Source organism: Pipistrellus kuhlii, unplaced genomic scaffold, assembly GCF_014108245.1.
Source record: "Pipistrellus kuhlii isolate mPipKuh1 unplaced genomic scaffold, mPipKuh1.p scaffold_m20_p_2, whole genome shotgun sequence".
NCBI classification, from domain to species: domain Eukaryota; kingdom Metazoa; phylum Chordata; class Mammalia; order Chiroptera; family Vespertilionidae; genus Pipistrellus; species Pipistrellus kuhlii.
In genome coordinates this window covers 169914842-169937341 of record NW_023425515.1, presented here as the reverse complement: position 1 = coordinate 169937341, position 22500 = coordinate 169914842, and the positions used below count along the sequence as shown (strand labels likewise).

At 43.2% G+C, this 22500-nt stretch overlaps 1 protein-coding gene across 2 annotated transcripts; it reads left to right on the top strand.

The window, feature by feature from the left end:
* Positions 1-9418: 9418 nt before the first annotated feature.
* PRDX1 (peroxiredoxin 1) lies at positions 9419-22490 on the top strand. Of its 2 annotated transcripts, none has more exons than XM_036447906.2 (6): positions 9419-9567; positions 12105-12221; positions 16803-16956; positions 17320-17442; positions 18428-18558; positions 22177-22490. In XM_036447906.2, exons 2-6 carry the CDS (start codon positions 12116-12118, stop codon positions 22260-22262), a joined length of 600 nt encoding a protein of 199 aa, XP_036303799.1. In that variant the 5' UTR covers positions 9419-9567; positions 12105-12115; the 3' UTR covers positions 22263-22490. The 2 variants fall into 2 exon arrangements, with proteins under 2 accessions (XP_036303799.1, XP_045440736.1); XM_045584780.1 differs by lacking the exon at positions 9419-9567 and adding an exon at positions 9579-9597.
* The last annotated feature ends 10 nt before the right edge of the window (positions 22491-22500 follow it).

The following is a 22500-nucleotide window of genomic DNA, read 5'->3' as shown; positions in this document are numbered from 1 at the left end:
GGGGAAACACAGTACCACCTAGAAAGTTTAGAAAACACACACACAAAACCAGTGGCCTTTTAACATGCTTTCATGCTCCCAATCAGAATCCTAAGTTTCTCCTTTCAAATTCTATCAAGGTTAATCATTCTACTTGCCTACACAATATCCTTTACCATATTTTAACAAAATCTTAATTGTATCAGGAATGGAAGTATGCCAAACTAATATAGTAAATAATTTCCAGCTTTCCTTACAGCTAGAAGAAGCCATGTGACATGGTTCTGGCATATGGTATGCAATCAGAAGGTCTCTGGGAATGCTTTGCTTCATCATTATAGTATCTAGTCACTTCTGGCTGCCTTTTCCTTTCTCCCTGCCTGGAATATAGGTATAAGATGTGGAGTAGAACAGACATTATATGACTATAAGTTAATTATAAGAATGAAAGTGCATATGCTAGGGTTTTGAGAACAGATGTCAAAAGAAGTCTGAATCACTGACAGCAGTGTGGAATCCCCATACCAGCCTTGAACTGCCCTCTTGTTAAATGGGAAAAATTAATCTCTTATTTGGCTAAGTTTGTTATTTGAGTTTAATCTGTTATTTGCAGCTGTATTAAACTAACAACCATATCATCCTTGATAACAGTATTTCTCATAATGGTATCTGTTGTGTCCCAAAGGTAATTTTATAAATTAAATTCTTGTAAATGTAAGGACTCATGTGTTCTTTGAGAACTGTTAAATATAATGTTTTCTTTCTGTAATAATTTTTAAAATTAGCTTGGTCAACGTGGCTCAGTGATTGAGCTCAAACCATGCACCAAGAGGTCACAATCGCCCTAGCTGGTTTGGCACAGTGGATAGAGTGTCAGACTACTGACTGAAGAGTCTCAGGTTCAATTCCAATCAAGGGCACATGCCAGGGTTCCAGGATCGATTCTCAGCAGGAGACATGCAAGAGGCAACTAATTGATGTTGATGTTTCTCTCTCATCGATGTTTCTATCGCGCTCTCGCTTTCCCTTCTCTCTCTAAAAATCAATTCAAATATATTTTAAACATTTAACATAAACATATTATGAATCATCTGGATGTCCTCATAACTATGTTCTGTCCTATAATTTTGTTGTTACAATTACAGGAAAGCATTTAGCTTTAATGGTTTATAGGTTTAACTTCAATGGTTTACAGGTTTAACTCTAATGGTTTATAAGTATACATAAGTTGTGGTTAGTAAGAACTAATGTTAAAGTGATTACTGTTTTAGGACTTCTGCTTTAAACTCATATTGAATTGCCTTACCTGTTGTATCTAGTTAGCTATCAAGAGGGGAAATGGCTGTTGATGAATCAAATTAACTATCTACCACAGCAACTCAGTGCAGTGATGTAATTACTGCTTTGTTAAGTGAAGGCCAGATGATGTCAAAGAACACTGTGTGAACAAAGGTTTCATGCTAGCTTGAGCAGAGAAAAATGGTAGGAGAATTGTGTCACCATTCCAAGCCTGAGGCAGTCTAGGTATGAAGAACCCAGAAGAAGATGTACTATAGCATTAGAACTATATGTTCATGGAGGATATTGCTCACAGGAAATTCATCTTGTATATTTCACCTTACCATAAATAGTTCAGCAGTAGCAAGAGTATAGTAATTAACAAAGAAAACATTTTCATAAACAAATTTAGAGTATTATTATCAATGCTGCATCTCAGATAACTTATTAAAATATTAAATAATCTGAATAAAAAATTAAATGCTGGAAACTTAAATTTAAATAATTAAAGTTAATAAATAAAACCAATTGGGGGTTTCTTAAGAATATTTTTCCTGCGGGGACTGGTTTGGCTCAGTGGATAGAGCGTCGGCCTGCGGACTGAAAGGTCCCGGGTTTGATTCCGGTCAAGGGCATGTACCTTGGTTGCGTGCACATCCCCAGTAGGGGGTGTGCAAGAGGCAGCTGATCGATGATTCTCTCTCATCGATGTTTCTAACTCTCTGTCCCTCTCAATTCCTCTCTGTGTAAAATCAATAAAATATATTAAAAATGGTTTAAAAAAAAAGAGAATATTTTTCCTCTCACAAAGGACCTCAGGCTACTCTAAAGTTTGAGAATATTACTTTAAGGTAATAGAAGGAGGGAGCTAAATCCTCTGAAGAACTGGACAGCGCCTTACCCAGTAAAGAATCATATTTATTTGAGAAAAAAATTTAAGGACCTAACTTCTGAGAAATAGGGAAAAATATGATTCATGCAAGCATTTTCTCAGTAGCTTCTCTGACCCCAAGCAAGTCTTCTTAACAAAGCCCCAACATAAAACCCTCAGCAAGTTACTTTTTAAAAATTATTATTTAAAGGATTTTAGAGAAAATGTACTAAGTAAAAATTTCAGGAATCTCCATGGCGGAGCAAACAGAAATGTCTGCCAGTCAGCCCTGCACCAGGGAGGTCCCAGCATGAGAACAATGACTTCTGCGAGCATCTCTGTTTGGAAGAAAGCTGCCCCCGCGTTCCTGCCCTGATACCAGACAGTCCAGTTTCTCCCCATATGTGTCTGGGTCCCCTGAAGCCTCACCTGGCACTGAAGCTCAGAGCAAGCGGGAGCTTGTAAATTCAGTTTGCGGTGCCAGCCTTTTAAGAAGAGCAGTTGGGTCTCTAGCAGCTTGTGTGTCACTCAGTCCCAATTTGCACTGGTTTTTACAGTCCATAGTTCTTACAGCCTGTAGGGACTTCTTTCCCCAGCTCTGGGACCCTGGGATGGGGGTCTGGTGTGGGACTGGGACTCCTTGCTCCTCCAGGCAGCCTCCAAAGAGGTGATCTCCCTCCTGATTAAAAAAGCAGCACACCTGGGTGCCTGACCAGCCTGTTCTGTGCCCCCGCACCTTCTACCAGTGTCAATGAGCTTTCTTCACCTCTCTAGTTGTAGTACTTTCACTCAGCCAGCTTCCCGTGGTTCTGGATGATAGTGGTTCTGTATTTTAGTTGTAATTTTGTTGTGGTTGTGGGAGGCAGCAAGTACCTACGCCACCATCTTCACTAACTCCTAAATATATATATTTTATTTGTTTCAGAGAGAAAGGGAGGGGAAAAGAGAGATAAAGACATCAATGATGAGAGAGAATCATTGATCGGCTGCCTCCTACACACCCCACACTGAGGGTCATGCCCATAACCTGGGCATGTGACCTTGACCAGAATCAAATCTGGGACTCAGTCTTTAGGCAGATTCTCTACCCACTGACCAAAACCAGCTTGGGCTATTTTTATTTTTTGTTACCCTTTTCTAGGTACTACTAATAAACTTCAATATTGATGGTGGTGACCAAAGAAAATTATTCTTGGTAGAAACAGTCCATCTTCATTAGTGACCCTTCACCTGGAAAATGCTGTTCTTTTTGAGTTGTCATTAATTGCTTTTATCTCCCCTCCTGCCCTCATAGAAATTCCCTGAGGTTCTGAGCTTAACTTATCTCTTTCCACTTTCTCAGGGATTTCATTTTTCTTGTTTCAAGTATCCTTGATATTATGAATGGTGTGAAAAAATATAATTTATTAATTTATTTAACAAATATCTATTGTACCTATTATGTACAAGGAAACATGCTGTTAAGTGTTAGGGTTAGAATGTTACAGAAAGAGGATCTGGCCCTGAACAGGCCTGCCTAGGGCCAGCTGGTAGTGGGTGGGTTCTTGACTTCATGCAAGAAAAATTTCACAACAGGAGACCAGGTGAGTGTTAGAGGACATTTATTGAAGTTGGGGACAGTGAAACAAGAAAAGACTGGGGAAACGTGCCTAGGCTGTTCTGTTTTGGCTCACGAAGAAGTCAGAGAAAATGGAGCCTTGAAGCCGAGCCGGTGTGTTGCTTAGTGGTTGAGTGTCAATCCATGAACCACGATGGCATGTTTTGATTCCAGGTCAGTGCACATGCTGGGGTTATGGGTTCCATCCCCAGTGGGGGGCATGTAGGAGGTAGTGGAATGATTTTCATTATTCATATTTCTACCTATTTCCTTTCTTCCTCCCTCTCTCTTCCTTTCTCTAGAATTAAAAAAAAAAAAAAACATATTTAAGAAAAGGGGGGCTTGGGGACAGGTTCAGGGGGGTTGCCTGGGGCCAACTGCTGCTGTCCATTGCTGCCCTAGTTGCAAGCCTTATGGGGTCCCTTAGAGTTTAGGAGATGTATGCCTGTGAAGGAAGAAGGGGTAGGGGGGGGGGGGTTGGGAGAGAAGTAGGTGGGTCCTTTGTCTTGAGGCTTTTATCTCTCTCTTGAAGGCAGGCAGGAATCTTAGGGGAAGTCTTAGAGAAGAGTTTTAGCAGAATATTAATCAGTTTTCTAAGTATGCTCCTTCAAGATTCTGGTCAGTGTCAGTGCAAGGGGTACTTAGTCATTTCAGCTGGTCCTAGTGCCGCCCACCTGGTTTTGCTGCTTTTCTGGATCTGGAGCTGGAATACAACTGAGGCCTGGATGTTATTTCTAGGAAGGTGACCTTCTGTATCTGCTGTAAATTGCTCTGTCAGTTTGTTCCGTTGTCTGTCTCAGTTTCTCTATTCCACTTGTCCTGGCTTTCTGGCCTGTCTCAATATCATGATGAACAAGGCAGATATCCCAAAGGCTTACTCTCAGGTTTACACATTTCCAACTTCCTCTGAGCCATCTTCCCCTGAATCCCAAATCTGACATGCCTCAAAGCGGGCTCTTAATATATGTGCTCCGAAATCTGTTTTACTGTGTTTCTGTGAATTTCACCACTCTTCATCCAATTCACCCATTTAATGACTATTCAAAACACCTCAATAGATGTCTCATTTGTCTTGTCTTGATGTAATTAATGCTGATTCTAAATCTACATCTCAAGTAATGACCTCTGAACATCTCCAACTGGATGTCTTGTGAGCATTTCAATGTTGTTTGCTTCAAACCAAACTGATTATCTTCTCCTTTAAAAGAGAATCCAATATAGGGTGGACTTCAGAGTTATACAACCTGGCCATAACACTGTAAGGTACAACTCCACTCTATGGGGCACCATTCATATTATCATATACTAGAGGCACAGTGCACGAAATTCATGCATGGGAGCGGGTTCCCTTAGCCCAGCCTGCACCCTCTCCAACCCAGGACTCCTCAGGGGATGTCTGACTGCCAGTTTAGGCCCAATCCAAGGGATCTGGCCTAAATCGGCAGTCGGACATCCCTCTCACAATCCTGGACTGCTGGCTCCTAATTGCTCACTTGCGGTCCTATCTGGTCACCCCTAACTGTTCTCACCTTCAGGCCTGATTGTCCCTAACTGCCCCCTCTGCCAGCCTGGTTGCCCCTAACTGCCCCCTGCTGCCGGCCAGGTTGCCGTCAACTGCCCTTCCCGCCCCCCGCCGGCCTGGTTGCGCGCACCCCCCCTTCCCGCAGCCTGCTGTTCAGTCGTTTGTTCATACTTTACTAACCCTCCTGCTGGCTTGGTTGCTCCACACAGCCTGCTGTTCAGTCATCCATCTGGTCATTGAGGTCAGGTCAGCCCTTAGCTTTTTATATTAGGATAATAAAAGCCTAAGTGGAGTTGCACAAAGTCATCACAAGAGGGCCACTGTGATGTTGTCATAAGATGGCTGCCATAAGATGGCTGCCATAAGATGGCTGCCATAAGATGGCTGCCATAAGATGGCTGCCATAAGATGGCTGCCATAAGATGGCTGCCATAAGATGGCCACCACACCCTGGCCAGTTTGGAGATAGCCTCGGCCTGTGGACTGAAGGGTCCCAGGTTCGATTCTGGACAAGGGCACATGCCTGGGTTGTGGGCTCAATCCCCAGGAGGGAGTGTGCAGGAGGCAGCTGATCAATGATTCTCTCTCATTATTGATGTTTCTCTCTCTCTCTCTCTCTTTTTTTTTTTTTAATATTTAAAAAAATATATTTTATTGATTTTATACAGAGGGGAAGGGAGAGAGACAGAGAGTTAGAAACATCGATGAGAGAGTCATCGATCAGCTGCCTCTTGCACACCCCCCACCGGGGATATGCAGTCCCCAAGCCGATGCTCTATCCATTGAGCCAAACCGGTCCCGGCAATGTTTCTCTCTCTTGCTCTCTTCCTTCCTCTCTGAAATCAATAAAGACATAAATATTTAAAAAAAGAAAAAAGAAAAAAAGAAAAAAGGTGACGGGCAAGGGAAGGCAGTTAAGGGGGCAATCATGCCAGCAAGGGAAGGCAGCTGTGGTCGAACAGGTCTGCGGGGGGAAGTTGTGGGTGACCAGGCTTGCAGAGAGGCAGTTTTTTTGTTTTGTTTTGTTTTTAAAATATATATTTTATTGATTTTCCACAGAGAGGAAGGGAGAGAGAGAGCCAGAAATGTCGATGAGAGAGAAACATCAACCAGCTGCCTCCTGCACACCCCCCACCGGGGATGTGCCCGCAACCAATGTACATGCCCTTGACCGGAATCGAACCTGGGACCCCCCAGTCCGCAGACCGACGCTCTATCCACTGAACCAAACCGGTTCGGCCAGAGAGGCAGTTTGGGGTGATCAAGCTGGCAGGGCAGGGCAGTTGGGGGCGATTGGGCCAGTAGGGGAGCAGTTAGGCATCAATCAGGCCAGCAGGGGAATGGTTAGGGGGCGATAAGGCTGGCAGGCATAAGTGGTTAGGGCCAATCAGGCAGGCAGGCAGGCAGGCAGGCAGGCAGGCAGGCACGTGGTTAGGAGTTAGCAGTCCCAGATTGTGAGAGGATGTCTCAGATTGGAGAGGATACAGGCCGAGCTGAGGGACACCGCCCTTCCGTGCACAAATTTCATGCACTGGACCTCTAGTAGTCTCTATATCACATTAGCATATTGTGCAACATGATGGCTCTGCTGCCCTGGGTAACAAAAGGCTCCAACACCTATTAGCTCTGACCTGGGGCAGTTTACTTAAATTCTTCAGTCATCAAATGCCTCAGCTATAAAATACATAGTATTCAGCAAGTGTTTATTATTAGCTTTAACCTCAAACCTGCTTCTCCAGTTTCCTATGCCTCTGGTTAGTGACATCACTCTGTCACCAAGAATAAAACACCAAGAAATTAGACTAAACTTCCTGTTTCTTCTTACCCTAAATCCAATGAATCCCAAGGCCTATAGAAATATCTTTCTTTCCTTCTTCCCATCCTGCTGTCTGGATTGTTGAACTAGCCTTCCAGTTGTTTTCTTTAGGTTCTGGTACTAAGAAGATAAATAAAAGAGGTGAAATCCTTCCTAGACTACTGCTGAACAAATGAGGACAAAACAATGGCATTTTTGTAAAAACGGAGCTAGAGATTTATACCAAGCCCTACAGAAGAATAAAGGAAGAAACTCCTCATTTCTGAAATCGTTACTGCTTCCTGAGGAAAGACCCAACAATCATTTAATTAAACAAAAAATATTTAACAGATTTCTTCTCTTTTTAAAACTCTGTTCTGCTATTTAATTTTTTAATATTCCCATGGGGATAGTTTGTTGCCATTTCCCTGGGCCATGGTAACTCTTTTGGTTCTTAAATGAAGCAAGCCCAAGTGCCCAGTCCAGGACCTGGCACAAGGGAGATACAATAAATGGTAATTTCCTTTTGGTTGAAGTAGGACAGTGTGTTGTCGGATTAATCTGCTCATACCATTAATAACCCACAGTTACACTCTGAAGTCTATGTCTCTCCTGCCTCCTCAAGAAGGAAATGAATAATGGCCAAATAACTGTTCAGCCTCAGGAAAAACAAATTTAAAAAAATCACTACTATTGCAAGGTAGGATGATAAATACTAAAAGCGAATTGAGATGCTCAGTCAGCATGACAAAGCACTTCTCCATTTCCTATCTTCATATAAGGTCTAAAGGAATTGTGGAGGGTGGACAGAGCTGGGGACATAACACTATTTATTAAATGCTCCTATTTTAACATCAGGTGCTCTGTTGTCACATGGGGGCATAGAGATGACAAGAAAATCAGCCTAGCAAGGAAAGGCAGATATGTAAACAAGTAAAATAGCTTAATTTTTTTTTTGGCTATACAGGCTATTGTTTGGAATCAAAGGCAAGAATGGCCATTACTGGGGATGAGCAAAACTCAGAACAACTTTAGAGGAATTCTGGGCCAAGGACAAGAATGGTTTCAAGTAAGCTTCAGCTGCATCTTTAAAGACTTTGGGCCAACTAGGAGGGAACAGTTTCTGAGACAGCACAGGGACCTGGGCCAGGATCCCAAGGACACCAGGTAAGAAAAACCACAGAGCTGATAGTACTCCTCTCACTGGCAAGGGGTCCCAAGGAATCAAAAGGCCAGAAAACACACACCTGGTAAGCCTACCACAAAAATGAAATCACTCCTCCTCTCCCTAGGAAAAAAGTCTTATCTTCCTTCTAAGAACTTGTTTCTCATACACTGACAAGCAAAATTCCACAAGCTGGGTCTCACCCCCCACCCCCCAAAAGCTGACCATTTCACACAAGTCTGCTCTGCCTCCAGCTTATAAAAACACCTAAACAGAGCCAGAGGACCTTCCTCTCCTCTATGCCGCCTCTCTTGTGCTCTAGCATAAGTTTAATAAAAATGTGTCCGGAAATTTCTCTGGGGGTTCCCCTTGATTTTTATCTTGGGGAACCCAAGAATCCCAACAGTGGTAATATTTCTTCATACTTGCTTGAACAAAAACTTGAAGGCTTGAAAGAGCCACACACTGTTCTGGGTGTTACAATCAAGACGCCAAAGTTATAGTAATGATGTGTAGTAAGAACTGAGTACTGTGCTCAATAAACTACAAAAGTGATCTCCATAAAAAATTAACAGCATTCCCATTTTACAAGTAAGAAAAGTGAAGCTAAAGGATTAAGACTCTTGCCTAAAGGCCACACATAATAAAATGGCAGTGAGACGCTTTACTTCAGGAAATTGCTCCAGTTTTTTTTTTTTTTTAAACCACAAATCAAGAGGAGTGACACGATCAGATTTCAAAAATATTCCCTGCAGATTTAGTGAGAGGTATGGATGGAGACGGGGAGCAGCAACCTTGTCATTAGAACAACGAAGGGGGCTGTCTAGGCACTGAGGGGGTTACTGAGGATTAACACTAAGGCAGAGGATGTGGGACCCAAGGGGAAGGAATATTTGGATAGCTCGCAGCGCTTGTTGTGGTTAAATGTGGTCCAGCAGCGAGACCCTCTATCCAGGTTTGGGTTTTGAGCGCAAGGCACGCTCCCCATTACCTCCCGTCCCCACTCCCCACCCCTGTTCCCGAAGAAATCCCGGATAACGGAGGCGTTTGGAGCCGATCCAGAGTGCGTGCCTCCCTCTGCGACCCCAGCCGCGGGCGGCAGGTACGGGGGTTTGGTTGGTACCTCCGGCACCGGAGCCCGCCCCCAGGGCGGGAAAGCGCTGAGTCTTTCCGGCTGGGAGCGTTGGATCCGGCTGGCTTCCGGCCAGGTCCCCCTCCTCGCTCCCCCTCCCGCACCGCGGACCCGCTCTCACTCTCGCGAGAACCACGCCGGCTATAAAGGCAGCGGGGCGAGCCCACGCGCGCGTTTCGGGACGCTTCTTCCTGTCGGATCGGTTTTGCCATTTCTGCCTCCGGCCCGGTGAGTGTGTGGGCCTCGCGGCCTCCGCAGGGCGAGCGCCCTGCATCCCGCTCGTCGCCTTTTCTTCCTCCTCCTTCCGGTACCCCCGCCCCCCAACTCCTGGGCTCACCTGGGGGGCCCTGAGACTCTGGAGGCGCCCGGGAGCGGCCTGCCGCCCGGGAGCGGCCCGGCGGTTCTCGTTCCTTCGCGGGGACACGCCTCTGGGTCCTGGGCGTTGGGTGAAGCCCGAGGCTAGCGCAGGCTCGGGTCTCCTCCCTTCCACCGGTGCAGAGGGCACTGATTGACTCGCAGGGGCGGGCCAGTGGTGGTGTCCCCGCCATTAGGGCGGCTCGAGAACCTTCTGGAATGGACTCGGGAATTGACCCGAGGCCACCCCTCTCTCGCGTTTAAAAAAGCTGCCCCTCTGTCCTAGGCCGTTACTAGCTGCGAGACTTCGGGTGTTACGGTTCCCTTCCCCGCCTTTATTTTTCCACCTGCAGAATGGGGAGTGTGGGGATCCCAGATTCAGGCGATCGCTCGGTGAAGACGCCTCTTTGCTGCTGCTGCTGCTTTCCGAAGTGCTGGCGGGGAGTGATGATGGGAGAGGCGGGAGGGTGCTTTATTAAATATATTTTATTGATTTTTTTTACAGAGAGGAAAGGAGAGGGATAGAGAGTTAGAAACATCGATGAGAGAGAATCATCGATCAGCTGCCTCTTGCACACCCCCTACTGGGGATGTGCCCGCAATCAAGGTACATGCCCTTGACCGGAATCCAACCCGGGACCTTTCAGCCCGCAGGCCTACGCTCTATCCACTGAGCCAAGCCGGTTTCGGCGGGAGGGTGCTTTAAGTGGGATTTGAGGGTGTGGTTTTTGGCTGGAAAGTTCTTGGGCAAAGTTCTGACAAGTCCCACTCGGGCTGGAAGTCCAAACGGGCTTTTCCCGACTGGTTCGGCTTTAGTGGGGGCCGCCTGGAAAAGCAGGTTCGGACGAGGCCACTTATGGAGGGTCACACTATATTTGGTCGTCAAGTTGCAACGTCCCTTTGTGTGTGTGTGTGTATGTGTGTGTATGTGTGTTTGTTGTTATTAAAGGTATTAAACAGTGAAAAGCTCAAAGCATTTGCTTTCGGTTGTGGTAGTATGACTCAAAACCGTTGGTACTAGAAAATTAGCTTCTTGAAGCTTTCAAATCGTTGGCTCACCTGCTTCTAATTCTTAACTCCCTGGAGTTGACCTGGGTGAATCCAGTGCAACATTCCTGTTTAGCAATAAATTGGCTCTTGTACTTAATTGCGCCAGGATCGTGACCCTGAGGTCAGAAACCCTCCCCCCCCCCTTTTTTTTCTTTTTTTCTTCAGAAACCCATTTTTGAAAGGACTTCTAGGGCTTAAACACAGATACCTAAAGTTATGAAATTGAGCAGATGCCAGAATTCTGGGTCTTGCTTCTTAAAAGGTTGAATTGGCTTTAGGGCACATGTGTCAAACACAAGGCCCGCGGGCCAAATCCGTCCTGCCAGGCCTTGCAATGTGGCCCGCACCGCGCTGTCATCACTGCACTCTGCTGCGTTTCCATCACAATGACAGTTTATGACTGTTCAGTAAACCATTCGGCCCGCGATTTAGGCTGGATTTTAGATTTTGGCCCCTTCTCTGATTGAGTTCGACACCCCTACTTTAGGGTATGTGTTCTTGGCAAATCTACCAAGTGTGCTTGAATATGAAGTGTGCTTTCCACATCATGAATACAGTCTGAGGCGGAGCCCAGGGAAAGGGCAATATTACTGGCTTTTGGGAGTCAGCACTCTGGCCTTATACATTTGGGTTCAGATTTGAGTCTCCAACCCCCCACTCCTCTCTGCTTCTGCATGATGAAATTATAAAGGAAAATGCCATTGCACAAATGATGGTTCAGAAAAAGTAAGGGAGGTTACTTCAATTATTAAAGAAATTGCTGTTTTTAAAGGAAAACAAAAGATATCCAAAGATGTATAATATCTGGTTTTCTTTCAAAAACTGGAAAGCTAAGCGAATGTTTCTTACTAATCTAGAAGTTAATGTAGGTGACGGGAAGATTTAACTTTGAATGGTGGGCACACGGTGCAATATATAAAGATCTTGTAACAGACCCACACCTGAAACCTATGTGACTATGTGGACCAGTGTCACCCAGTGAAATTAATTTAAAGAAAAGTTAATGTAGCCCTAGCTGGTTTGGCTCAGTGGATAGAGCATCAGCCTGTGGACTGAAGGGTCCCGGGTTCGATTCTGGCAAAGGGCACATGCCTGGGTTGCAGGCTCAATTCCCAGTAGGGGATGTGTAGGAGGCAGCTGATCGATGATTCTCATAATTGATGTTTCTATCTCTCTCTCCCTCTCCCTTCCTCTCTGAAATGAGTAAATAAATATATTTAATTAAAAGTTAATTTATATATTCAGAGCCACCAGATAAATTCTTTATTGTTCTACAGTTAAGTCTTAAGTTGATGGAGGGTACTGGTTATCTAGAAAAAGAAGACTTGTTTTAAGTTAATTTCCTCTTTTGTCCTTTCCAGCTGATAGCAAGATGTCTTCAGGAAATGCCAAAATCGGGCACCCTGCCCCCAACTTCAAAGCCACAGCTGTTTTGCCAGATGGTCAGTTCAAAGATATCAGCCTAGCTGACTACAAAGGTAAGTGTAATTACGTTAGGTCCATTGAAATGCAGTTATTTTGGTATCTGGAGATGGCTTGTTCAATTTTCGTATTTCTGTGCGTTTGATTATAAAATGATTTATGTCTTCTAGGTCCAGGTGTTCAGGGTGGTAGGCTGTTGCCTTCAGGTTGAAATGAAATCGTGATTATCAATAGTTATCACAGGGTGGTTAGCCTAGTTCAGACTATTTTGGAGAAAGCACATGCTTCATTATGCCTAAACTAATATATTAGCTCAGTTATCTTCTCACTACTCCTCAATTGTATTATTGGAGACAGTCTGATTATCTCAGTCTTACTATTTCATTATAAGAAGTCTTCAGCAATTTAAAATTTCAGAGCTCATATTTGGAGCTATGACACTGCTTCTTCAGTTTATGAAATTGTGTCATAGCTACTGTATTATTTAGAGGGTTTAGGCACATTCACTTGACTTTTGCACCCAGAGGAGAGTTGATGTCATTGTTGGAACAGCTCTCTTTCATGTTAGAGATTCATGCAGACACTTGTCAAGTTCTAATAAGGTCTCTTACCTCACAGTTGGGAGCAGCTGGGTCTTCTGGGACAATTGAACGCAAATCTCAAACTCCTGTGTCAAGTATAGATGTGGGTAGTGATCAGTTTCTGGAGTCAGCTTTTGGATCGAACATGTGACTAGGTTTCCTAACACTTGTTGGTGGAATGAGAGCAGGTTAGTGGGATCCAATGGAGGGAAGCTTCTGGCAAAACATGGTAAGTATGACTATAGGGAGGTGACCCTGGCTCAAGGGTAAAGGCAGTATGTTCAGGAAGAGCTGCTTTCTGCCCACTTGGGCTTGACCTGCTGAGGCCTCAAAGTACTTGTTAGGCAAAGCCCTGGAGAGAGGTTGTTTAGAGGAGTTTCTAGTGATTCTAATTTTCTTTTTCTTTTTTCTTTTTAATATGTTTTTATTGATTTTTTTACAGAGAGGAATAGAGAGTTAGAAACATTGCCAAAACCGGTTTGGCTCAGTGGTAGAGCGTAGGTCTGCGGACTGAAAGGTCCCAGGTTCAATTCCGGTCAGGGGCATGTACGTTGGTTGCGGGCACATCCCCGGTAGGGAGTGTGCAAGAGGCAGCTGGTCGATGTTTCTCTCTCATTGATGTTTCTAGCTCTCTATCTCTCTCCCTTCCTCTTCAAAAAATCAATAAAATATATTTTAAAAAAAGAAAGAAACATCGATGAGAGAGAATCATCGATCAGCTGCCTCTTGCACAAACCCTACTGGGGATGTGCACGCAACCAAGGTACATGCCCATGACCGGAATCAAACCCGGAACCTTTCAGTCTGCAGGCCGATTCTCTATCCACTGAGCCAAACTGGTTTCGGCATAGTGATTCTAATTTTCAAAGTGAATGTCAAAGGAGCAACTTGTTTTGACTCAAACATGGCTGCTGCCTGTTTCTATTCTAATTGAACTATTCTAATGATTCATTGCATTAGGTGTGAAAGGCTACCTGATCTTTGAAGATCTATTCAGTTGGTAATCGAGTGACTTCAGTAAAAATCTAACTGGAAGTCCTGTTTACTACCAGGATTTTTGGAATGTTTGACACACAAAAAATTTTTTGTCAGCATGGTTAGGAACATATTTGTGATGATTCAGGTGATCACTTAAACCTTACCCATTCCATTACTGTGATTCATTGTGAAAGAAGTGCAGAGGCTCTGACTTTGTCTTGTTGATTTCTTACTACTCTGCAACAGAGAATTCAGCATTTGTCTTTTATTGGACACTGATTATAAGCATTGGCATTGGGCTATCCAGTAGATAACTGCATTCTTGCTTTTGCTTTTCTTCATTGGAGAACTTGGTATCCGTGCTAATTTAGCTACCCAGAGAAGATAAAAATTAGACTGAACAGCCTGGCCAGTATGGCTCAATGGTTGAGTGTCCACCTAAGGAAAGGTTCATACCCAGGAGGGGGCATGCAGGAGGGGACCAATCAATGATTCTCTCTCTCTCCCCCTCTCTTTCCTCTCTGAAATCAGTAAAAATATATTTTTTAAAAATTTAGTTCTGCCCTAACCTGTTTGGCTCAGTGAATAGAGCCTCGGCCTGCAGACTCAAGGGTCCCAGGTTTGATACTGATCAAGGGCATGTACCTTGGTTGTGGGCACATCCCTGGTAGGGGGTGTGCAGGAGGCAGCTGATTAATGTTTCTCTCTCATCCATGTTCTAACTCTCCCTCTCCCTTCCTCTGTAAAAAAAATCAATAAAATATATTTAAAAAAATTTAGTTCTGTATTTGGTAGCTAATATGGAGACAAAAATAAAGCATGGACTAGAAGGAACATTTTTATTTTTTAAACACACTTAAAATATTTTTGTTGATTTCAGAGAGGAAGGGAGAAGGAGAGAGAAATAGAAACATCAGTGATAAAAGAGAATCATTGCCAAAACTGGTTTGTCTCAGTGGATAGAGCATTGGCCTGCGGACCGAAGGGTCCCGGGTTTGATTGCGGTCAAGGGCATGTACCTTGGTTGGGGGCACAATCCCAGTGGGGGATGTGCAGGAGGCAGCCGATCGATGTTCCTAGCTCTCTATCCCTGTCTCTGCCTCTAAAAAAATCAATAAAATGTGTGTATGTGTATGTATATGTATATATGTGTGTGTGTATGTATATATATATATATATATATATATATATATATATATATATATATATATATGTATATACACAATACAACAAAATTTAATCAACAATATAGTTGCCGTTGTTTTCTATTACTTGTGCCCAACGCTCAGGAAGCATTTTAATCCCTCTGTTGTAAAATTCTTGTGATTTTGATGCAAAAAATTCGGTCAATGCATTTTTGAGGCATTCTTCATTATTAAATTTTTTTCCAAGAAGAAAGTTTTGCAAAGAACGAAACAAATGGTAATCGGAAGGGGCAATATCAGGAGAATATGCAGGTTGAGGGAGAACTTCCCATTCCAACTGGCGCAGTTTTTCAGCAGTGATTCTTGCAGTATGCGGTTGTGCGTTATCGTGGTGAAGAATTACGCCCTTCTGATTAATCAGCGCGGGTTCTTTTTCTCTTAAAGCTTGGGCTAATCTTTCCAATTGGGCACTATACACTGCACTTGTAATGGTTTGGTTAGATGGTAAAAGTTCATAATGAAGAATTCCTTTAAAATTCCACCAAACACACAACATCACTTTTTTCACATGCAAGTCAGGTTTTGGCGTGGGCTGCGGAGCCTCATTTTTGTCCAACCATTGAGGCCGCCTTTTCAAATTAACATACAGCACCCATTCTTCATCTCCGGTAACAATTTGCTCTAAAAACGGCAAACGGTTTTGACGAGAGAGGAGCGAACTGCAAATTGTGACTCTTTGATTACGGTTGTTGTTGGTCAACTCATGAGGAACCCATTTTCCAAACTTTTGGACTTTGCCAAGTGCACGCAATTGATTGGAAATTGTTTTTTGTGAACAATTTAAAGTTGTCGCAAGCTCTTGTTGGGTAATTTGAGGATTTTGCACCAAAAGAGCTTGAAGAGCTTCTTGATCAAAATTGGACACACGGCCTCGACCACTCTTGTCATCTAACGAAAAATTTCCCTCGCGAAATTTCTCAAACCAACGCTGGCATTTTCTGGCGCTAACTGCATCTTGACCAAGAGCACTACAGATGTTTTTTGCAGCCTCACTTGCTTTTCTTCCTAATTGGAACTCGTAAAGCATGCAGTGCCGAATATGCTCTTCATCCGCCATCTTCTTAGCCCTAGTTTTGCAACAAAAACCAAACCAAACACAAACTTTTTCAAGCAAAACTTGTTAATTGCACTTCACACGTTCTGTAGATACCACGTGTTTGAAGGTTATGTCAATATAAGTCAACGCCAAGCAAGATTTTAAACGAATGTTTAAAAACGACATTAATTATTACTAGACCCAATATATTAAAAAAAAAAAAAAAAGAATCATTGATCGGCTGCCTCCTGCACAACCCCTACTGGGGATCGAACCCACAACCAGGGCGTGTGTCCTTGACCAGAATCAAACCCAGGACCTCTCAGTCCGCAGGCCAACGCTTTATCCACTGAGCCAAACTGGCTAGAGCTGGAACCCATTTTCCAAACTTTTGGACTTTCCATGTAGGTCCTCCTGCAAGATGTTATGAAAGTAGCTGCCAGGAGACATCTATGTTTTTGTTTTGTTTTTTAAAAAATATATTTTATTGATTTTTTTTTTTTTTACAGAGAGAAAGGGAGAGGATAGAGAGTTAAAAACATCCAATCAGCTGATTCCTGCACACTTCCCACTGGGGATGTGCCTGCAACCAAGGTACATGCTTTTGACTGGAATCAAACCTGGGACCTTTCAGTCCCCAGGCCGACGCTCTATCCACTGAGCCAAATCAGTTAGGGCAGAGACATCTATGTTGGAGCATCTTGACATCTAGCAATTGTGAGGCATCAACTTAAAAAGGACTCCCCCTCCCCCCCATAGGAATATATATTTTGTCTGTTCTCTGTAAAGCAAGGATGTCTGTTTCAGAGGCTAACTTGGGTTCTTTCTTCCCCCCAGGAAAATATGTGGTGTTCTTCTTTTACCCTCTTGACTTTACCTTTGTGTGCCCCACGGAGATCATTGCTTTCAGCGATAGGGCAGAAGAATTTAAGAAACTCAACTGCCAAGTGATTGGTGCTTCTGTGGATTCTCACTTCTGTCACCTGGCATGGTAAGTCTGTTGGTCCATTTGGCATGGACTTTTTAACTAAGCAGGAACTGGGATTTGGAGGTTTTGGCAATAGACTTTCTCAAGTATTGGCTTCTAGCTCCTCATGGAAGGAGTGCAAAGCTCTGGCTTCCTCTTGTTGCTTTCTTATTACTTGGCAGCAGAGGAGAAGCAGCTTGGGTTGCAGCTGAGTATACCCCGGTGACCTTAACTGTCCTTAGCCATTCATTTTACTGCTGGGAAAGTTTGAAGTTTTTGGGAAGTAGGCTAGAAATGTTGGAAAGGGGGAGCATGTAGATACAGTTAATGTATTTGCTACACAGCAATTTGTGTGGATGTGATTTATATTTGTGCCTTTTGCTGTAGGATCAACACACCCAGGAAGCAAGGAGGACTGGGACCCATGAACATTCCTTTGGTGTCAGATCCCAAGCGCACCATTGCTCAGGACTATGGGGTCTTAAAGGCTGATGAAGGCATCTCATTCAGGTATGAGATGGGTTAGGGAGTGGGGGCAGACATTTATTATGATAGATAAGATTGACTGAGGGCCTTTTATTTGGAGAAGGGCAGAGCCCTGATCTGTATAGACTCTCATTTCATTTTTTAATGAGTCTTATTAAGAAATAATTGATATATCATCCTAGCTGGTTTGGCTCAGTGGATAGAATTTTGGTCTGCCAACTGAAGGGTCCCGGGTTTGATTGCGGTCAAGGGTACCTATGTTGCAGTCTCAATCTCTGGCTCCAGTCGGGCATGTATGTTAGGCAACCAATCCATGTCACATTGATGTTTCTCGCTGTCTTTTACTCTCCCTTCCACACTCTAAAATTAGTGGAAAGATATCCTCGGGTGAGGATTAACAAAAAAATAAAATGAAACAATTGATACACATCACTGTATTAAGTTTAAGATATACAGCATGATTGTCTCATTTAAAAAAAAAAAAGTATTTTTATTGATTTCAGAGAGAAAGGAAGAGGGAGAGAGAAATTGAAACATCAATGATCCCATGGGGAATCAACCCCAAACCTGGCAATGTGCCCTGATTGGAAATTGAACAGTGACCTCCTGGTTCATAGTTCGACACTTAACCACTGAGCCACGCTGCTGGGGGTTGGTCTCATTCTTTATGCAGGGGCATCCTCAAAAAGGGCAAGGGCTGTGCACGCCTGGGAGACCAGCCCATTTCCATTGCTTCTCTATTTAATAAACCAGCTTTTAATTTTTAGAAATTTATTGATTAATTTGAGAGAGAAAGAGGGAAGGAGAGGGAAGCATCAGTTTATTGTTCCACTTATTTATGCATTTATTGGTTGCTTCTTGTATGTGCCCTGACCAGGAATTGAACCCGTAACTTTGGCCTATTAGGACAACACTCTAACCAACTGAGCTACCCAGCCAGGGCTGCCTAACAAAACAGTTTTTAAACCTGTACTGCCTCTTTCTCAAACCTTCAATCTCTTCTTCCCAGGGGCCTCTTTATCATTGATGATAAAGGTATCCTTCGCCAGATCACTGTGAACGACCTTCCTGTTGGCCGCTCTGTGGATGAGACTCTGAGACTAGTTCAGGCTTTCCAGTTCACTGACAAACATGGGGAAGGTAATTCAGTCTGTATGGTGACAAGACAACAGAATGGTGGATGGATGGGAAAGATGTGGTAGGAACAAAGTCTACCAAACAAGGAGGGTGGTTATGTCTCTGAGAAATTGAAGTCTCTGGATTATAGTGGGTTGTGAAAGTGGGGTAATAGAAAAGCCTGGGGAGATTATAAAGGTTAGAAAGGCTTCTGCCCTGCTCAGCATTACTACTACAGAAGGAATGTAGAAGGATCTCATAGGTGGTGTATAAGAGTGAAATGAAAGGTTAAGAATCACATCAAAAAGTAAATATGCTGTTTTTTGGGAGAAGAGTTAATCCCTGTAGTCCGTATCTGTTGTTAATCCTCAACCAAGGATATTTTCCCACTGATTTTTAGAAAGTGGAAGTGAGTGGGAGAGTAACATTGATGTGAGAGACACAGCTATTGGTTGCCTACACACGCACCTGAACCATGCTGGGGGTGAAGCCTGCAACCAAGATATGTGCCCTTGACCACATTGGAACCCAAGATCCTTTAGTCTGGGGGCTGATGCTCTATCCACTGAGCTAAACCAGCTAGGGCTTATTGTTACTATTTTAAAAATAAATTTTTATTGATTTTAGAGAGGAAGGAAGAGCCTGCAACTTGGGCATGTGCCCTGACTGGGAACCAAATGAGCATACTCTTGTTGCATGGGACAGTGCTCAACCAATTGAGCCACACCAGTTAGGACTGTTTTATTGGGGTTTTAAAGCTAAAGATAATAGCCGAAGCCGGTTTGGCTCAGTGGTAGAGCGTGGGTCTGCGGACTGAAAGGTTCTAGGTTCGATTCCGGGCAAGGGCATGTTTATTGGTTGCGGGCCCATCCCGGAAGGGAGTGTGCAAGAGGCAGCTGTTGATGTTTCTCTCTCATCGATGTTTCTAGCTTTCTATCCCCCTCCCTTCCTCTCTGTAAAAAAACATTGACCAGCTGCCTCCTGAATATCCCCTACCGGGGATGTGCCTGCAGCCAGTGTACATGCCCTTGACCAGAATTGACATTGGTTGATTCTTTTTTTTTTTTTTTTTTTTTAATATATTTTATTGATTTTACACAGAGAGGAATTAAGAGGGACAGAGAGTTAGAAACGTCGATGAGAGAGAAACATCGACCAGCTGCCTCTTGCACCCTCCCCCACTGGGGATGTGCCCACAACCAAGGTACATGCTCTTGACTGGAATCGACCCGGGACCTTTCAGTCCGCAGGCCGACATCCACTGAGCCTAACCGGTCCCGGTTGGTTGACTCTTATATGTGCTGTGATGGGGATTGGAAAATGGAGGCTTGAACCCACCAGCATATGCTACTCATGCTATCACAGGTGGCAAGATATCATCCTTTTTTATGGCCAATAGTCCATTGTATATATGTACCTCAATTTTTAAAAAAATATATATTTTATTGATTTTTTTACAGAGAGGAAGGGAGAGGGATAGAGAGCTAGAAACATTGATGAGTGAGAAACATCGACCAGTTGCTTCCTGCACACCTACTGGGGATGTGCCCGCAACCCAGGTACATGCCCTTGACCAGAATCGAACCTGGGACCTTTCAGTCTGCAGACCTATGCTCTATCCACTGAGCCAAACCGGTTTCGGCTGTACCTCAATTTTTTTTATCTACTCATGTATTGATGCTTTGCTCTTTTTTGAATTTTTTATTTTTTGGTGTGGTTGAATTGCAGGATTTTTTTTTGCATTTTGGATATTAATTCCTTTTCAGATACAAGATTCATAAATATTTTCTCCCATTCTGTGGGTTTGCTTCACTTTATAATGTTCTAAAAGTTTTTAATTTTGATCAAGTCCAACTTATCTGTTTTTTTTATTGTTGCTTGTGCTTTTTGCATCATATCTAAGAATACACTTCTAAATCCAAGGTCATGAAATTTATGCAGAAAGCATAGCCTTCAACCTTTCTCTGCCGTCCTGAACTAGCAATGCTCCTTAGGCTAACCTGAGGAAAGTGAGCCAAGGGATTAATTACTGATTTTCCACTTGGAAGAGTTTATGGTTTTAGCCCTTATAGTTACTTCATTAATTCATTTTAAAAAATATAAATATATATTTTTTTTACAGAGAGGAAGAGAGAGGTATAGAGAGCTAAAAACATCGATGAGAGAGAACCATTGATCAGCTGCCTCTTGCACACCACCCCCTACTGGGGATGTGCCCGCAACCAAGGTACATGCCCTTGACTGGAATCGAACCTGGGACCTTTCAGTCCACAGGCTCTATCCACTGAGCCAAACCAGTTTTGGCTATTAATTCATTTTTTAAAAATTGATTACTACATGTGGGGGGAGAGAGAAATGCTGATCTGTTGTCCCATTTGTTTATGAATTGGTTGATTCTTTAAAAAAAAAAATTTATGTATATATATATATATATATATATATATATATATATTATATATATATATTTTAATTTATTTCAGAGAAGAGGAAGTAATGTTTTTATTGATTTCAAGAAAGAATGGATAGGAGAGAGAGAGAAACATCAATGAGAATCATGTATTGGCTGCCTCCTACACACCCCCTACTGGGGATAAAGCCCATAGCCCACACATGTACTCTGACTGGGAATAGAACTGTGACCTGGTTTGTAGGTTGACACTGAACCACTTAGCACACTGGCTGGAACATTGATCCATTTTTGAGTTATTTTTTGTAAGTTAGGGGTCCAGTGTTATTCTTTTGCATTTGGAAATCAACTGTCCCAGCACTTTTTTTTTTTTTTTTTTTAAAGTATATCTTTATTGATTTCAGAAAGGGAGAGATAGAAACATCAATGATGAGAATCATTGATTGGCTGCCTCCTGCACGTCCCCTACTGGGGATCAAGCCCGCAACCCAGGCATGACCCTTGATGGAATCGAACTTGGGACCCTCAATCTGCAGGCTGACCCTCTATCCACTGAGCCAGACCAGCTAGGGTAGCACTGTTTTTTTTTAAGAGCAGCATTTAAGCTTATTTTTAAAAGATGTATTTGAAGCATATATGAAATTATAGAGAACACGAATGCCCCTTTATCTACTATCTACTGTTAACAAATCTTGCCTTAGATGCTATAGATATATATTTTTTAAATATATTTTATTAATTTTCCACAGAGAGGAAGGGAGAGGGATAGAGAGCTAGAAATGTGGAGGAGAGAGAAACATCGGCCAGCTGCCTCTTGCACACCCCCTACTGGGGATGTGCCCGCAACCAATGTACACACCCTTTACTGGAATCGAACCTGGGATCTTTCAGTCCCCATACCGACGCTCTATCCACTGAGCCAAACCGGTTTCGGCAGATGCTTTTGATATTTTTGAACAAAGCTTACTGTTGAAACGATTGCTTTTTAAAAAAATTCAGGTGCTGAATGAATAAATCACGTATAATAGTAATAAGGCTATTTTGAGGATTAAATTGCATGTTGTTAGCCTTGCACTAAAAGGCTTTGTATTTATGATCTTAGACTGTAGTTTAGGCTTCCTGGTGCTTGAGTATTACAGGCTCTTTAGGGCTCGGATTTAGTTTTGAGGAATTCGTTTGTCCATGAGAGCTCACCACTGAGCAAATTAATAATTGGTGGCCACTTTCTCTTGCAGTGTGCCCAGCTGGCTGGAAACCTGGCAGTGACACCATCAAGCCTGATGTTCAGAAGAGCAAAGAATATTTCTCTAAGCAGAAGTGAGCATGGGGTCATTATACGGTCATGTGGCAATGTACAGCCATGAGAACAGAACCTCTCTTCTACTATTGTCATGCTTAAAACAAGATTTTAGACTTAGCCCAGATGTGGCCTTTCCTGTAGGGCTTGGGGAGGGTCAGCCATACTTCTCTGGAGGAAATTATCTCATGTGAACAGTAGTGGGACATCACCTTTTGATCTTTTGTAGTTTCTATTAAACTTGAACTGAGACCTTGTTGTT